Raw genomic sequence first — 17180 nt, 5'->3', positions numbered from 1 at the left:
TATAAAATTACCCCAGTTGAATCATACTGACAGGGGTATCGGTCTCAAGCTGACTAAACTTCTCTTACAACCGACAGGAAAACAGTTTTCCTGTCAGTTGAATGAGATGTTTAGTCAGCTTGAGACCGATACCCCTGTCAGTATGATCCAACTGAGTAGTTCCTAATGAAGCCCTGTTATGGGTGAAACGAATCGGGTCCCGTTGAAAAACAACAGTTGAATTGTGGGGTTGTCAAGCCAGCATTTATTAAGCTAAGTTGATGCATGCCATGCTGTAGCTTGAACAATTTTTGTTACTCAGTTATCTTTAATATTTGTGCTCTATTATGGGCCTTTTTGTATAAGAAAAATTGTGCTCTATTATGGGCAATTTTGCATGATGCTCCTATATGGGCATTTTTGAATGAGTGGAGTAGGGAATATTTACCCCATGAAAGAAACTTGATCACGGGCACAAAGTCTTTTATAGATAATAGTGTCTTGTTGATTAGACCTTGGCAAAAGCCTTGGTTTCTGAGGGTATTTCCCACTTTCCTCATTTCTTTACATTGTGTTTGGCTGTTTTTCAGTTCTCTGGAGTATTTTATAAAATTACCCCAGGGTTTTCGGCGGTGAGGAAACCAGAAAAAATTACCCTGGAAAATATCTGGGACGCTTTGGTGAAAATACTTTTACAGAGAAAATTTCCTCCATATTGATGGTTACTCAAACACTCCCGGGCAAAGTGGTAGAATTGGAGAAACAGATGCAACAAACTCAGATTTGTGAGCAAACATTTAAAGAAGATATAGTTAAAACTAAAGAAAGCCAAGCGGCATTGATTAAAGAAAACATCTTATTACAAAGGAAAATAGAAAACTTAGAAAATCAACAAAGGATGAAAACTTGGCACATCCTCATCCGTTAGGAACTATGTAAACATTGCAAAAGCACTGGGTTCATGATCCTTAGAGAATTCTGAAGAATAAAGAGGGATTATAATCACCTGGGTCACTCCTATTCTGACCACTGGATGTAGGGAAATTGGAATTGGTGGTAAAAGAGAAAAACAACTTAACACTAGAGAGCCAAGTGAAATACTACTACTACTACTTAACATTTCTAGAGCGCTACTAGGGTTATGCAGTGCTGTACAGTTTAAAAAAAAGGATAGTCCCTGCTCAAAGGAGCTTACAATCTAACGGGCAAAATGTCAAGTTGGGGCAGTCTAGATTTCCTGAATAGAGGTATGGTGGTTAGGTGCCGAAATCCACAACAAAGAAAATGTTCCACTCAATGTGGAAACTCAAACATGTAAAACAATTCTTCCCGAGGGATACATTTTGCAACCTGATACAGTCAATGGTACTAAGCCACGTCGACTACTGCAATGGTATTTATGCGGGATGCAAAGAATAAACCTTAAAGAAACTTCAGACCGCTCAAAACACAGCAGCTAGACTTATATTTGGAAAGACACGATTCAAAAGTGCAAAACCCCTCCGCGTAAAACTACACTGGCTCCCAATCAAAGAACGCATTGCTTTTAAAATCTGCACCCTGGTTCACAAAATTATCTACGGTGAAGCCTTGGGATACATGACAGACTTGATCGACCTACCAGCTAGAAACTCATCTGAATCAACACGAACATATCTAAATCTGCACTACCCAAGCTGCAAAGGTTAAAATACATATCAACTTACGCATCCAGTTTTTCCTACATAAGCACACAACTGTGGAACGCATTACCGAAAGCCTTGAAAATGACATACGACCACCTCAACTTCCAGAAAACACTAAAAACTAACCTGTTTAAAAAGGCATACCCTACTGATCCAACTTAAATGCCTGATCTCTGCAATACAACAAAACTAAAGTATGTAATGGACATAACACAACTCTCCTGCTATATGATTCCCTAATGTGGCTGTGCCACACGAACTTTACCTATCACAACATCACTTTGTATTTGTTCTCACCGGTGTCGGCAAACACCTCTCTGGTACTATGTAAGGCACATTGAGCCTGCAAATAGGTGGGAAAATGTGGGATACAAAAGAAAGGTAGGGAGGGGGGAGGAGAGGAACAGAAATTAGATTGGCTGCACAAATAGGATGAGAGCTGATGTGGAGGACCAGGACTGGGATTAATGTCACCAGCGGAGAGCAGGAGAAGGAGCAAGAGAGTACGGAGAAGAGTAGGAGAGGTATGACGACAGTGATGAAGGCGAGATGTACTCAGATAGAAAGGAGATGGATAAATGGAAGGAAGGAAATGTTGAAGGTTGAGAGCTGAGAAAAAGGAAGAAGAAAAAAAAGAGATGGTGAGATGAATACAGAGGGTGGACAATGTGTTCCTGCAGTGTACAGTGGTTTCAGATGGAGAAACAGATTAGGAAGGGACAGTACCAAGAAGAAGAAGTGTACTGGAGCCATAAGTAGTAACTGGGAGAAAAATAAATGTAAAGAGAAAATGCCAACGGCGTGCGGCACCTAGAGCGAAGGCCCTGAGTGGATTGGAGTGGACCTGGGAATCACCCCGGAGAAGGCTGTAAGGATATGCAGATTAGCTGCAAGTCCTCCACAGCACCTGAGAGGCAGCTGGTGGTAGAGCTGGGCACCTCTTAGCCAAGGAAAGGCTTACCAGGGATTAGGCCGAAGCCAGCATTCCTCCCCCTGAGGGTCGCCTGACTTTAGCCAAAAAGCACCTGGAAACCCTGGGCACCTGGAGCAAGGGCCCTGGGAAGATCGGGGTGGACCTGGGAGTCACCCCGGATTCAGCTGAGAGGGTATGCAGAAGGGCTGCAAGTCCTCCACAGCACCTGGTGGGAGTGCCGGGCACCTAGAGCGGAGGCCCTGAGTGGATCAGAGTGGACCTGGGAGTCACCCCGGAGAAGGCTGTAAGGATATGCAGATTACTAAGAAGAAACGCTGTCCTTCATTAAAACCACTTCTCACTATATCAAACAAAGAAAGTAATAGGGTTTCTGTTTCATGGTTAGACCGAAATCCAAACTGATTTGGATCCAACCAATTGTGCTTGTCAAGAAATTCTACTAACTGTTCATAAACTATTTTTCCATTACTTTAGCAAGAAGGGGTAACAAAGAGATTGATCTATAGTTGTCAAGTATATTAATCTCAGATGACTGATTTTTGAGAAGGGGTCTAATCACTGTTTTATTTTTGTTTGGTTTTTTTAGCACAGCTGGCACTGCCTCCACGATAAAACATTTATTAATTATATTTGTAAAAACTGGTAAAGACAAGTCCTTCAAAGCTTTTAGAACTGAAGGATCACATGCACCTAAATTACAATGAGTATTGTTAACTCATGAAAATGTCTGGCTTATCAACTCAGTTGAGACCAGAAAAAATTCATGCCACATCTCAGATGATGATGTGTTTCGGGGAGGAGTTTGGGCAGAATACATATATGCAGGGCTTTTTTTGAGGGGGTACTTGGGGGTACTGAGTACCGGCACCTTTTCCATTGTCTGCTAAAATTGACCCATGGACCCGAAGATTTAATGAAAGAGCTCAGGTTCTACACACCAATTCTGCCTGGTCATAGATTCTGTGACTGGTTGCAGGGGGCCTGACAATTATGGGGTGGGTCCCTCAGTGGTCACCCCACTTCTGAAGGGAGACCTAGCATTTGAGTACCGGCACCTTTTTTTACTAGAAAAAACGCACTGCATATATGTGACAATATCTGGGAAAAAGTGACTAAAGTCTCAGATCCAAAATGTTGAGAACAGCTGATTTTTCATGTCATGGGTCCATAAGCAATATGAAAAAGTTACATGTTTGAACTTTTGTAACTTTATTTTTTTCACAGATCACCTCCCTTCGGGCCTTCCCTCCCTGTGCCCGCCCTCGCGGAAGTTACATCAGACGAGGGCGGGGCACAGGGAGGGGCGGCCCAAAGGGAGGCGATCTGCCGCTACTGCGCTTTCACACGGAGGTGAGGCGCTGTGATTTGAATGCAGGGGGCCCGGCCCGGTGGTGGATGGTCAACGGAACCGAGGGCGGGCGGGTGAGACCGGGGACTGCGGCGCCGGGCCCCCCTTGGAGGCCCGAGCCTGGGGAATTTTGTCCCCCCTGCCCCCCCCCTCTCGGCAGCCCTGCTTCTATCCATTGACCTTCTGAACAATAGATATCCTCACCAACATTAAAACCCGGGGATGCAACTAAATCCAACTGATGTCCTTTAGTGTGAGTAATTTTGTGTGTTAGTATATGAAAATTCTAAGCCTATGTTGCATGGCCACAGTTGAATGTATGATTGCTACTTTTTGGCAACAGCATTCTTTACCATCGAGATATTATGTACAAATGTTTATAGTATATTTATCATGCAAGCAAGATTACAGTCATTATATTAAAACAGCTGTTAATTGTACAGTGAAACCTCGGTTTTCGTCGATAATTCGTCCGAAAATAATCGATGAAAACCGAAAATGACGAAAACCGAGGCAATTTATTTTAAATTCTTTTAAATGAATAAAAAGACTAATCCTACTATATAAATGATGATGCGGCACGTCACACAACGCTTCAGATATCATAACAGGCTGTAACAGCGCCAACAGGCTACTAAGGGCAAATCAGCGCTCCGATCAAGAGGACTCCAGATTCCCCTGCCCCGCTTACCTCCGCCTACCCCCCAGTGCACGTCCCCAACCAGCAACTACTTACAACGCACCATATCCGCATATCGCTATCCCGTCCCGCCCTCACAGATCTCCAACACACACCTCCTCCACCAGCCCCTCTCTAATGATCCCACACACTTAAACACACCCACCTCCTGCTCCCGCCCTTCAAAAACACTAAACAAATGCAAACAGGAACAAGGGGAAGGGGGAGTGGCACTAGAAATAGCCCACGCCTTCCACACCAACAGCCAGCCAATGCAATTAACGCACTTGATGTAAAACACACCCACCTCCTGCGCACGCCCTCAAATCACTGGTAATAAATGAACATTTAACATGGCATTTACCAATGAATTCCGAGGAGACCGACGAAAACCGAGACAAAAATTTCGCGGAAAAAATCGACGATAATCGAAAATGACGAAATCCGACGTCAACGAAAAATGAGGTTTCACTGTATAAGATTTGGGGGACTTTCAGAGATGCCACATTACCCAATTCGATGGATATTTTAGGACAGTCCTGGATTTCTGACCACCCCATTCTGGTGCACTATGGGACTTGCAGCACTGATTTCAATGGGCAGAATCAGGCACTATAAATCCCACACTGCTGTTAGATGTAAATGCAAGCAGAGGACTGGCCAAAAATCTCCAGCTGGGTGATTTGACATCTCTGGAATTTTGAACAATGGTCTAGCAATGAGGAATAGTTCTGTTGAGTGAGGGGTGAGAAGAGGGAGGAACAAGTACTATGGGGAAAATTTGTTGGAGCTGGTAACATCAGGCATGGTAAAGCTCAGGTATTTGTTATAAGTTCAGTGCTGTTTATAATGTTTATGGATTGGTTCCAAATTTATTTATTTATTTGCTGCATTTGTACCCCACATTTTCCCACCTATTTGCAGGCACTATGTTGCAAAAGGTATAATCATAAACAGAGTAAGAGGTATGGTCTAATTTAACATATTACTGTGTAAGAAATTAGGTAGCTAGGTCAGTAGAATTATTTACATAACACAAAATAAAACAGGTAAGATATAATGACCAATAGTGATAATCTACAAATTGGAAAAAAAAATGCATAATACTTGTAATCTCTGGAGGAAAACCAAACAAAGCCATCAGATGGTGGCAATATTTTGGTATCTGTGGCAATATTTTGGTATGTGTTAGACAGAGAAAGGTATAACCTAGACTCAACAGCGGTGTCTAGAATCGGAAGCACAAATTCCAATGAGCAAATAGACTTAACGGTTATAAAGCCATAAGAGTGTTTCTTGGAAAATCAGAGCATATGATAGGTTCCCAGGAGGCTTTACAACCCTGTACAGCACCTGTTTGAAATGGATTGTGATGACCACATGGGACCGGCTGCTGGTGGCATTCATAGAGGTTGAGGCTGTGGTCCTGATTTTGACTCCCTGTTCCATCAGCCGTTCTATCTGTGCATAGCTTTCACAAGGTACTAATTTCAAACCATCCACATAGAAGCCCTGCTGCTGGTTCTCTCGTACCTTCAGTCCACCCTTCTTCTTGGTTTTAGACAGCAGATCTATCACCTAAAGGTAAGAAAAGATTGGGTTAAATTTCACCTAAGCACATTAATGATCTGTCTTCTCATTCTATATTACACAGCATATATAGAAAATTAATATTGTATATAAAAGGGATCAGATTAGATTGTGAGGTCTCCAGGGACAGAAAAGTACCCACTGCACTTGATTGTACACCACTTTGATAGCTTTTGGGTTTGCAGGTGGTATAGATGAAATAAAATAAATAAATGTATTTCTGACAGGGACAATTACAAACCAATGTCTGGTGCAGAATGCCTTGACTTTCCTAGTTCTTTAGATGAAGCACCAGATAGTAACTAATGCATTTTCATAAGACAGTTTGAGAAAGAAACTTCTAGAGATTACAAACCAGCAGGTAGCAGACGCCATTTATTATTACAGAAACTTATGTATTTCACTCTTTAGGAATGGGGACTGTGATTTGGAAGGAACTTCCCAAAAAACTGAAGATATTACGAAAATTGGGCATGATTAGTTCCTTTGCAAGCCTGTCAAAAGAACTGTAATTTTAGGAAGTGGCAGAGCACAGCAGGGTATGCCAACAAGAGGCTGCAGGACCCCATAGTGTAGAAAATGGTAAATATATGTAACTATCCCTCTGTGACCCTTGGTATCTAACCTATGCTCCTGGCTACATACCAACTTACAGTAGTGAGGGCAAGGGGATGGGATTTCATATACTGCCTTTCTGTGGTTACAATCAAAGCAGTTTACATATCATATACAGGTACTGATTTTGTACCAGGGGCAATGGAGGGTTAAGTGACTTACTCAGAGTCACAAGGAGCTGCAGTGGGAATTGAACCCTGTTTCCCAGGTTCTCAGGCCACTGCACTAACCATTAGGGAAAGGTCGATGCCAAAGATAGCTGTAAGAGAGGAATAGATAAAGACAGGAGGAGGGAGGAACAATGGCAAATGGACAGCAGACTATGGAAAGAACTAGGAAAGACTGTGACTGACATGATTGGGAAAATAAAATGCCAAGAAAACAAAGGTAGAAAGTATTTTATTTTTAACTTATTAATTTATTAATTGGAAATATGCGTCTCTGATTTTGTATTTTGCACAATACAAGAGAAAATGCATTTGTACTTCTGTTTCTCCAGTGTTGCATTACAGCAGTGACTTCTTGGGGGATTTCAGTAAAATTATCATCTATATAATTCTATTTTTAATTTATGGTGTCTTGTTCTGTATTTGATAAGGGGCTGTCTATGTTTTGCTTACATGACTGAGGTATGACATTCTGCTAGTGTTACTTGCTTTACAGTCTGACTTCTTGGGGTTTCCAGTTCAGTTTGTCGCCACACATTTTAATGATTTGTAATTTGTAATCACATACTTTGTGTGTGGTGAGGCTGTATCCATGTTCTGTGTATTTGTGACCGAAGTGAGGTATTCTGCTGGTATGTAGTTTCTGTGTAGAGAATCCTGTTTCCTCTGTTTTCCCTAAAAGAGGTGTATTGGTGTTCCAGGGACTGGTGTAATATTTGTAATACACTTTTCTGTGTGCTCTGTGGCAGGTAATAGCAGGCGTGGCTATGTTGGGGCGGAGCCATAGATAAGTCACCCCACCCCATATGGTTGGCCCTGTATGAGTACCAGCACCTTTTTCCCTAGAAGAAAAGCGCTAGGTATATGGAATTGCTGTTTACTACTACTACTATTTAGCATTTATATAGCGCTACAAACATATAAGAAAGATAGTCCCTGCTCAAAGAGCTTACCCTTTCAAATAGTACTAAGAGTAGGGGACAATCCATGAAGCTAAAATGTAGCATATTTTAAACAATTGTTTTCACTCTACATAAAAGCTGCTCTATATAGACCCATTACTTTGGGTTTCCTCTAGTCCATTCCAGCACAGCTCTCAATTGAGCAGTCAGATTATAATAATATTACAAGTTTTAATAATAATGATAATAATAATAATTATCATTATTAACAACATCTTTAATATGCTACTCATGAGATAATTAAAAACTATCTGAGACTCCTCATCTTGGATTTGGATTGGTAACGTCTAGCACAGGTAGATGAATCTTGGTAGCAGTATCATTTGAGACATGCCATTCTTCCCACCTAGGAATGCTGGAAACGCACCCAGTTGGATAGATGCAGCCCAAGGTTCTTGAATATTGGTGGAAAATTAAGGGTATACATTGTGGTAATATCTGGGCCTATCTGAATCTTCAGGTATTTCACTGCCCAGAAAACAACCCAAAATGTGTAGATATCCCTTATGACCTGGATCTGTTCTGGCCCCAGTGTGGTATTTAGTATCTCTGACTTAGAAAGATTGGCCTTAAAACCAGAAAAAGTCCCATAATCCTGAAGCTCAGCCAGAACTGTTGCCAGAGAGAGACGTGGCTCCCCACTGGAATCATGATGTCATCTGCAGACAAAGATACCTTTTACGTCTTCTTACCAAATTCCAGCCTCCTTATCCCCCTATTAGAACAAATTATCATAGAGTACCTCAGAATAGTTCCATTTACTATCTCTCACAACTGGGGCAGCAGATAAAACCCAGATTTACTTTAAATAATTTGGACCAAACCCAAGCTTTCATAAATGGCCATTCTACATGGACAAAGGCCTTTCCATGTCTACAGCCAGTATGATCATTAGGATTTCCTGTTTTTTAGCCCAAAAGATCAAATTCAGTAATCTTTGCCCATTATCCTCCACTAATTGCCCTGGGATGAACCTAAATTGATCCTCGTAGACTAAAGTGGCTATAAAGTGGTTCAATCTAGTAGATAAAATCTTAGCAAAGATCTTTATGTCTAAATTCAGGAGGGAAATGAATCAGTAGGAACCAAAGGACAAGGGATCTTTCCCAGGTTTCTGGAGAACTATGACCCCTGCCTCTAGCATAGAGACTGCTAGTTCACCCCCATTCAGAATGGAGTTAAACAGCTGTTCCAACCGTGGTGCCACCTGATTCACAAATCCTTTTATAAAATTTGACACTAAGACCGACAAGCCCTGATGCCATTCCTAATTTAAGTTCTTTACTTGCTTATAGCACTTTCTCCTCTGAAATTTTAGCTTCCAGCTGGTCACTACTATCATGGGATAGTTAGGGTAGCGTAATTTACCCTAGGTAGTCTTCCATCTCTCACAAATCCCATACTAGCTCAGAGTATTGTACAAAGCATGACTGAATACCCTACAGCTCTGTCATTAATTCTCCTGCAGGATTCTTCAGTGCAATGATTTGGATAGCTGCATGCTGTTTCTTCAACTGGTGCACAAGCAGTTGACTAGTTCTGTTGCCCTCTTTGAATATCATCTGCCTTGCTCTTGCCAAATCAAATTGACTTGCTCCACCCACAAAGCCCTAACTGGCCCCTTAAGCCCACCAGCATCTGGGCATCTGAAGCAGTAAGTTTGTGTTTCCTCTGTCCCTCAAAATGCTTGATCTGCGTTGAGAGAGATAATAGTCGGTCATCATGAGAGGGTCTTTTTCTGGCCGCGTACTGGATCTGTCTTACCACAGGCTCATCATCTAATATTATTTATGTCCCAGAACTTGAGACCTGGGTCCCATTCATCTAATCTCCAAGCCATCCAAAATAGGTAAATGGTCAAACCAGACCCTGGTCTCAATTCCTGTCCATTGTACCATGTCGAATGCCAGCTTGTCTACAAACAGGTAGCCAATTCTCATGTAATTTGATAGCAATGCTAATAGCATCTCAGCTTTTCTGGGCTGGTCATGTTGTGCATAGGGACAACACCCAGATTCTCAAAATGGTTTGCTTTGGACAGCTAGCAAATAGATAATAATTGTGAAGCAGATAGTTTAAAAGGTATAAAGACAGGAGAGCCAATATGATGGTTTGTAGCCAGGAGAAGGTTAACCTCTGCTTTGTCATGGAAGATAAAACATAGGGAGTCTTTTACTAAAAATTATCATTTTATTAGTCACAAGACCTATTTTATTCTTTTGGGCCCTGCTGCAGAAAACATGTACTAATTTTTAGTAAAAGACCTCCACAGTGTTAGATTTGGCAAAGGGATATGTACTAGTTTGAACATAATTATTATTTATTTATTACATTTGTATCCTGCGCTTTCCCACACATGGCAGGCTCAATGCGGCTTACATAGTAACAATATAAAGAATTACAAAGTCGTAAAAAAGAATATACAATTTGTAGTAAACACAATATTAATGGGGTTAACGGATAAGTAAATTGAACATAGGAGAATCGGGTGCAGAAGGAAATAAGCGTAAGGAGGTAGGAGTAGGAAGATGGAGAGAAATGGATATGGGATAGCAATAAGGATAATGGGAAACATGGTCAATGTATAACAATCGTCGGTAAGAATCATGTGGCCAGGCTTTGGTTAGGTTGAATCGTTAGGGTAGGCTATCTTGAAGAGATGGGTCACATCGTATTGCTGATGGAGAAACATCAACACCACAAAGTGGCTATCTCTCCAGCCAGTCCTTTGTTTGAATGGGATCTCTATAGAAGACTGTGCAGTTAAGAACTGGTCTTTAGTCCCATAATCAGCGGCGACAAGATCCATCAATTAATAGTTCAGTTCCGTGTCTCCTAATTTCTAAGAAAAACTACCTGAAAATCTCATGATTGTATATAAAGCAATGTAAGGTGGTGAAGCAGGGGTGTAGCCAGACAACAGATTTTGGGTGGGCCTAGGCAAGAAGTGGGTGGGCACCAAGTGTTCTCCCCCCCCCCCACCCCCCACTATCACCACCAAAAAAATATATAAGCTGGCAGGAAAACGCTTCTTTCCACCTTGGCAGTCTGCCGAAGGCATGCACTGAAAACTGAGCATGCGCAGGTGCCAGTATCGTGGATAATAGCATTTTCGTTACCATTAGGCGGAAGTCTTTAGCTGGTGGAGCTTGGAATCCCCACCATCTACCGCTAAACATGTGTTACTGTTGGGTGGGCCTGAGCCCTAAGTAGGTGGGCCCTGGCCCACCCAGGCCTACCTATGGCTACGCCACTGTGGTGAAGACTTGACTCCTATTGTTATACATTAGATTATTCTGTAGGATGAAAAAGAATGTTATTGAGATGACACTGGAAAGAAATTGGAAGCAGCAAAGATGAAAGAAAGTATTGGCAGCTGCATATTATGTGACTGTAAAAATGAATACAAACTGCCCATGTAGCCAAATGATTACCTGCTCATTGTAAATTTCCAACATACTGAATGTAACCTGAAAAGAGAAGAACAAAAATTAAAATTAGATCTCTCAAAATACCCATTTGCAAGTAGATATTATACTGTTTTTTCCTCCTCTTCTATGCTGCCTTTCTCTCCTTGATGGCATCCTGATGACAACTGAATGAGGCAAAACTAGAACAGAAACAGATAAGCACAGAGTATAGATTGTGCTTGAATTGCTGAGAGCTGTAATTTACTTTCTATTTACAAATTTAAAACAAATTTACAAGAAGTTCTATTGTACTGACAGACTGAAATATCAGATGCAGATTGAATTGAGTAAACAAGTGGTGGGTGAGAGAGAAGGGTAATTTCATAACAGGGCACCTTTGTCCAATTTTTAAAAATGCCTGTTATATAAAGGCAACATGAGGGAGTCTATAGGGTGCTGCTCCTCCCCTTAAGGATACTCCCTCACAGTGTCAGAACCAGCCTAAGGGGGAAGTGACTGGGAAAGAGTGGAGCCAGAAGAGCGGGAACTAGGAAGTATAAAAACTAGAGGCACAGCCAGGTTAAGGAGGCCCAGAAGGAAACTGTGATGCCCCACCGCATATGCCTCCATCCTCTATGTGTGAATTGCCACTGCTAGAATTAGGTAGACCAAGCCTCACTTGCAACCTTGCAGATTTTGTGTTTTGATCTGAATGCTTGAGGAACCAGACTAGGGACAAATAAAGTGTATTACTGTGCTGAGAGACAGCAAGGTACACAGTGACCCTGCAGAACAGGCCACCCAAGTACACTGTTGCATTACAGACTACTTTTCTATTGCCTTTTTTTTTTCCTAACTTTGAGTGGAACAGGACCCATGACCTACAGCTTTAATAAATGTTATTTTCTAGAGTTTCCCCCACCAAAAGTAAAGAGGTGTGGAAGCCGTGTTAGTCCACTCTTAAAGGTTATCAATAGAAATCAAACAAAATAAAACATGGAAAAGAAAATAAGATGATACCTTTTTTATTGGACATAACTTAATACATTTCTTGATTAGCTTTCGAAGGTTGCCCTTCTTCGTCAGATCGGAAATAAGCAAATGTGGTAGCAGATAGTATAGATCTGACGAAGAAGGGCAACCTTCGAAAGCTAATCAAGAAATGTATTAAGTTATGTCCAATAAAAAAGGTATCATCTTATTTTCTTTTCCATGTTTTATTTTGTTTGATTTCTATTGATAACCCCACCAAACGTGAACCCCCCAACCAGAGTAACCCCCTCCCTTAGTGATGGGGTTCAGGAGGAAGTGCTTCCCAGGCAACCGCCAACCCCTTCCTCCACTCTCCCGAAGGTCCCTCTGGGCCTAACTTACTTGAATCTGTGGTGGCTAGTGGTGTGAGCAGGAGCAATGCCCCTCTCTCCTGCTCTGGCCAGCATCCTAATCCAATATGTGCAATATGTACATTTACATAGTAATGAGCTGCTTTACATGTGTTTGCTTATTTTGCATCTCATTACCTTGTACCACGGGGTGGCTTATTTAGCATTGTGTTAGGGCACTGCACCCAGCATGAATGCCCTTTAAGTCACATCATAGGGACACATTACAGTGTCCTAATGCAGCTTGATAATGTCTCCCCCCTACCCCCCAAAAGTGATGAAGGATTTACATTAAACAGAAACCTCAAGATCAAAGCAATTTTAACTCTTCTTAAAATAATGTGTCAAACTGTTTATAACTGAACCACCTTTGTGTTAATCTTGGCCCATCAGTCTGAAATAGACATTATGCAGTGACATCTTACTTTTACTAAAGTTTAGGGCACACTAAATGCTGCGTGTCCTATTTTATATCTATGAGCCACATGGCACTTAGTGCTTGCTAATGTCCATCACCACATGCTAAGCTTTAGTAAAAGGGCCCCTTTGTCACTAAGTTCTCAATATTAAGCAGGCATCATTGTCATCATATGATCCTTGTGATTTTTATAATTTATTAACTTTACATATAAAATACCTCAAGATTGTTATTATTTATTTGTGTTCATTTATTTATTGGGATTTAGTAACTGCCTTTATGAGGAGATTCATCCAAGGGGGTGTCCATCAGATATGACATAACATTTATTATTTTGTTAACAGCATAACAATAGTAAAATGATCACAAATAAGCATAAATACAATCAATGAGATAAACTTGGAGACAGGCAAATTCAATCCTTATATAATTCCCCTTTGTGAGTGTTCCTGGGTCTGGGGTCAATCTGGCTGCAGTCACCCTCAGGCCCTGGAATTGTTAGCGCCTGGTGCCTCCATCTGAGGAAGAATGGTGTTAGCAAGTGGGATTTCCCTGCTTTCCTCCCAGGAAATTCAAAAGACCGTTGTGAACAAGGCTGGCTGACATGTCAGTTTATTGAACTATTTACAATCAGTGCCGTAGCGAGGGTGGCTGACACCCAGGGCGGGTTGCCGCAGCACGGCGCACCCCCTCGGCGCGCACCCCCCCCCGGAGCGCATTCTTACTTGCATTAGGAAGCGAGGGACAGGCGAGAGGGCCGATCCGCCCCCGAGTGCATGTCGCTGGGAGCTGCGTTGGCTCCGCTGGTTCCTTGCTCTCTCTGCCCCGGAACAGGAAGTAACCTGTTCCGGGGCAGAGGGAGCAGGGAACCAGTGGAGCTGACACCCCCCCCCCCCAGTGGCGTGCACCAGGGGCGGACTGCCCCACCGCCCCCCCTTCCTACGCCACTATTTACAATGTATACCATATGAAAGCATTAAGGCATTTGATAATGAGAAGTATTTGTGATAATCAATTTATTAAGCCTTCTAGGTGAATGGTATTCAATAAGCAAATTAGTGTGTGTTGCGGTGGCTAAGAAAGCAAATAGAATGTTAGGTATGATTAGGAAATGAATGGAAAACAAAAATGAGAACATTATAATGCTTTTGTATTGTCCCATGGTGCGACCGCACATCAAATATTGTGTGCAATTCTGGTTACTGCATCTCAAAAAAGATATAGTGGGATTAGAAAAGGTACAGAGAAGGACAACAAAAATGATAAAGGGGATGGGATGACTTCCCTATGAGGAAAGGCTTAAGCGGCTAGGGCTCTTCAGTTTGGAGAAAAGACAGCTCTTAAGTTTCTACCTCTAAAGAAAGTTTCATTTTAAAACTATGGGAAAAGGGTTGCATACTATGGAAACTAGTTGTTATTCCTTGCTTCTCTCTCTTTTTTTCCCCCATAAGACTGGTCTAGGCTGCATGCTAGAGGCTATCTGTTAATGCTGTGGTACAAAGTTCAAGTTTTAAAACTAGGAGGAAAAGGGTATGGAGACTAGTTGATAACGTTTGCTTTGTTATTTTTTTTTTAATTCTGCTTATTAATAACCTACAATTCCTCTTTAAACTCCAATATTTAAGTTCCCAAAGCACAGAGCAAAATATTTTATTTATTTATATTTTGCTCATACCGTTTCCAGTAGTAGCTCAAAGTGAGTTACATTCAGGTACACTGGATATTTCCTCTGTCCCAGGAGGGCTCACAATCTAAGTTTGTACCTGAGGCAATGGAGGGTAAAGTGACTTGCCCAAGATCACAAGGAGCAGCAGTGAGATTTGAACCTACCACCTCTGGATTTCACGACCAGTGTTCTAACTAACCACTAAGCCACTCCTCCACTTACTAGAGAAATGCCCTCTTCTTTCAGAACTTCTCAGTATCTCTAGATCCATTGGCTAACACTACATCTGCAGTGCGCCCTAGTAGAATAGCATTTTCCCGCACCAGCTCTGGTCATAACAAAATCATGCTAGAGCCAGCGTCCACAAGCCCAGCCACCTAGGTCTGATTCACAGTTACTGAGGTGCTATAGTGTTGTGGAAACCCATTTGCTTCCTTGCTTGATAAATGACCAGTAACTTCCTGTGCTGCGGCTGCTGTGTAGGCCTCCTCCCTGGGACTGGAACCACCCACAAAAGCCTCCAGCTTCAGTGCAGGCTTGGGTTATCTCGGCAATCCACTTCGAAATGTCCTGTATGCCCACACTAGTAACAAGGATGTTCATGCCTCAAGTATTAAGTTGCAGGAATATTTGACTTAGGGCCCTAACTGCCCTTAGACTCCGGCTGCTGTGAATAATTATGGATGGCTTCTCTTCACCAACCAGGGGCAGTAAGCCACAAAGATGTCACCCAACTCAGCTAACTTCTCTGGAGTATAGGCTGGTGATCTTGAACATGTTCCCTCACCTCTGGTCGACAACGCTGAAGAAACTGCTCCAGGACAATCAGGACTTGGCAGTCCTCCAAGGGTTTAACCTTGGCTCCATTGAGCCACCGCTGGTGCTGGTATCTTAACTAGATCACAAACGTGCTATGAGTATCGTCTGTCCCCTTTTGCAAAGTCCAGAACTTTACTCTGTAGGTCTCAGGGCTAATGGCATAACGGTTCAACAAATCTTTGTGCACCTCCTCAAACTGGGAGCCCATCTCCATACACAGTCTTTGGAATGCTTCAAGTGCTCGGCCAGTGAGCTTGCCTCTCAGATAGCGCACCCAGTCTTTCTGAGGAATCTCATTGAGGCAGCAAATTTTCACAAAGGCAGTTAGATACCCATCAATGTCACCTTGGGCATCATCAAACTGCGCAAACAAGTTGGGCCCAATGCAGTCTATGGATCCCGCCTCTGGCCTCAGTGCAGAGGATAGGCTGGAGTTTTGGATACAAGCATTTTGATTTCCATCTTCATTTTCTGTAGTTGGTATTTGCGCACCTCTTGCTGCAGCTGGAATTCCCACTCTTCACACCACCGTTGGCCTTCCTCTCACCACTGTCGCTATTCCCATTCGCCACTGTTGTTCAAGCCACTGTCACTCTACCATGTAGATCTAACCAGATTTCAGCTGGCATGCCATCTGGCTCTGCCAACTCATGGGCCTCTGCCCACAAGGAGTCTGGTCTCCCCTCAGGAGAACTCTGCACAGGCCGATCCTGCAGCTCCTCCTCACTGAGGTCATCTGGTTGCTGTTGTGTTAGGTCAGGCCTATCTAGTGTCTGATGGTCTCTGCCAGTCACCATCAGCATGCTGCTAACCTTCTAACACTATCAAAAAACAAACAAATGGGGAAGGGACCCTGTTACTGCTGCACTCATTCACTGTGCTCTGTGTCTGGAGGTTACAGATCAAAACAACTCTGAGCCACTCAGTGGATAGTGACCTTCACTCCCACACACTGAACCTGACAATCCCACCACACTGCCACAAAAAAAAGAGGTCAAGGTCTGTCACAAAACACCTAGTACCCTCAGGCCCAAGTGCACATGCTCTATACTGGCATCCTCCTCCCACCGACTGGGTCCCACTTGCCTCTGGGTGAGGCTCCCACCCACATGTTAATTCCCTGGTGATTTCTATGGCCACAATCCCAGAGTTCCCACAGCTCTTAGAAAACACCCACAGACCCAAACACAAACCACCAGGATTCTTAGTCAGTCCAGGACAGCAGAGCTAATAAACTAATTGGTTTATTATCAAAAAAGTGAAATAGTAAACGTGGGAAAAAATGAATGAAATTAGCAAACAATAACAGGTAACTGAACAAGGATTAATATTAAACTGTCTTAACACTGTATTACTACCCAAGTAGAACCTGGGGAGTTCAGGAAAGTTAACTGCTCACAGTCTTGGAACAAGGTCTCAGTATAGAGATCTTTACCCTCCACACTCCCTTGCTGAGACTAAAGACTTCCAGCATATTCTGGCTGGATTAATGAACTATAAGGCTAATCAGAGCCCAGAGCAATAAC

The 17180-nt window shown here is 42.5% G+C and overlaps 1 protein-coding gene across 1 annotated transcript in view; it reads right to left on the bottom strand.

Moving 5' to 3' along the window:
- LOC115464263 (kinesin-like protein KIF28P) overlaps positions 1-17180 on the bottom strand; it is a 112411-nt gene that overhangs the window by 75254 nt on the left and 19977 nt on the right. The window contains exons 4-5 of the mRNA XM_030194662.1: positions 11394-11429; positions 5979-6203 (exon numbers count right to left, since the gene is read on the bottom strand). Coding sequence (XP_030050522.1) covers positions 5979-6203; positions 11394-11429 — 261 coding nt within the window. The remainder of the gene's footprint in view (positions 1-5978; positions 6204-11393; positions 11430-17180) is intronic.

This window comes from Microcaecilia unicolor, chromosome 3 (assembly GCF_901765095.1).
Source record: "Microcaecilia unicolor chromosome 3, aMicUni1.1, whole genome shotgun sequence".
NCBI classification, from domain to species: domain Eukaryota; kingdom Metazoa; phylum Chordata; class Amphibia; order Gymnophiona; family Siphonopidae; genus Microcaecilia; species Microcaecilia unicolor.
The sequence above is the reverse complement of the archived record's forward strand: the minus strand, read 5'-3'. Positions and strand labels throughout refer to the sequence as shown.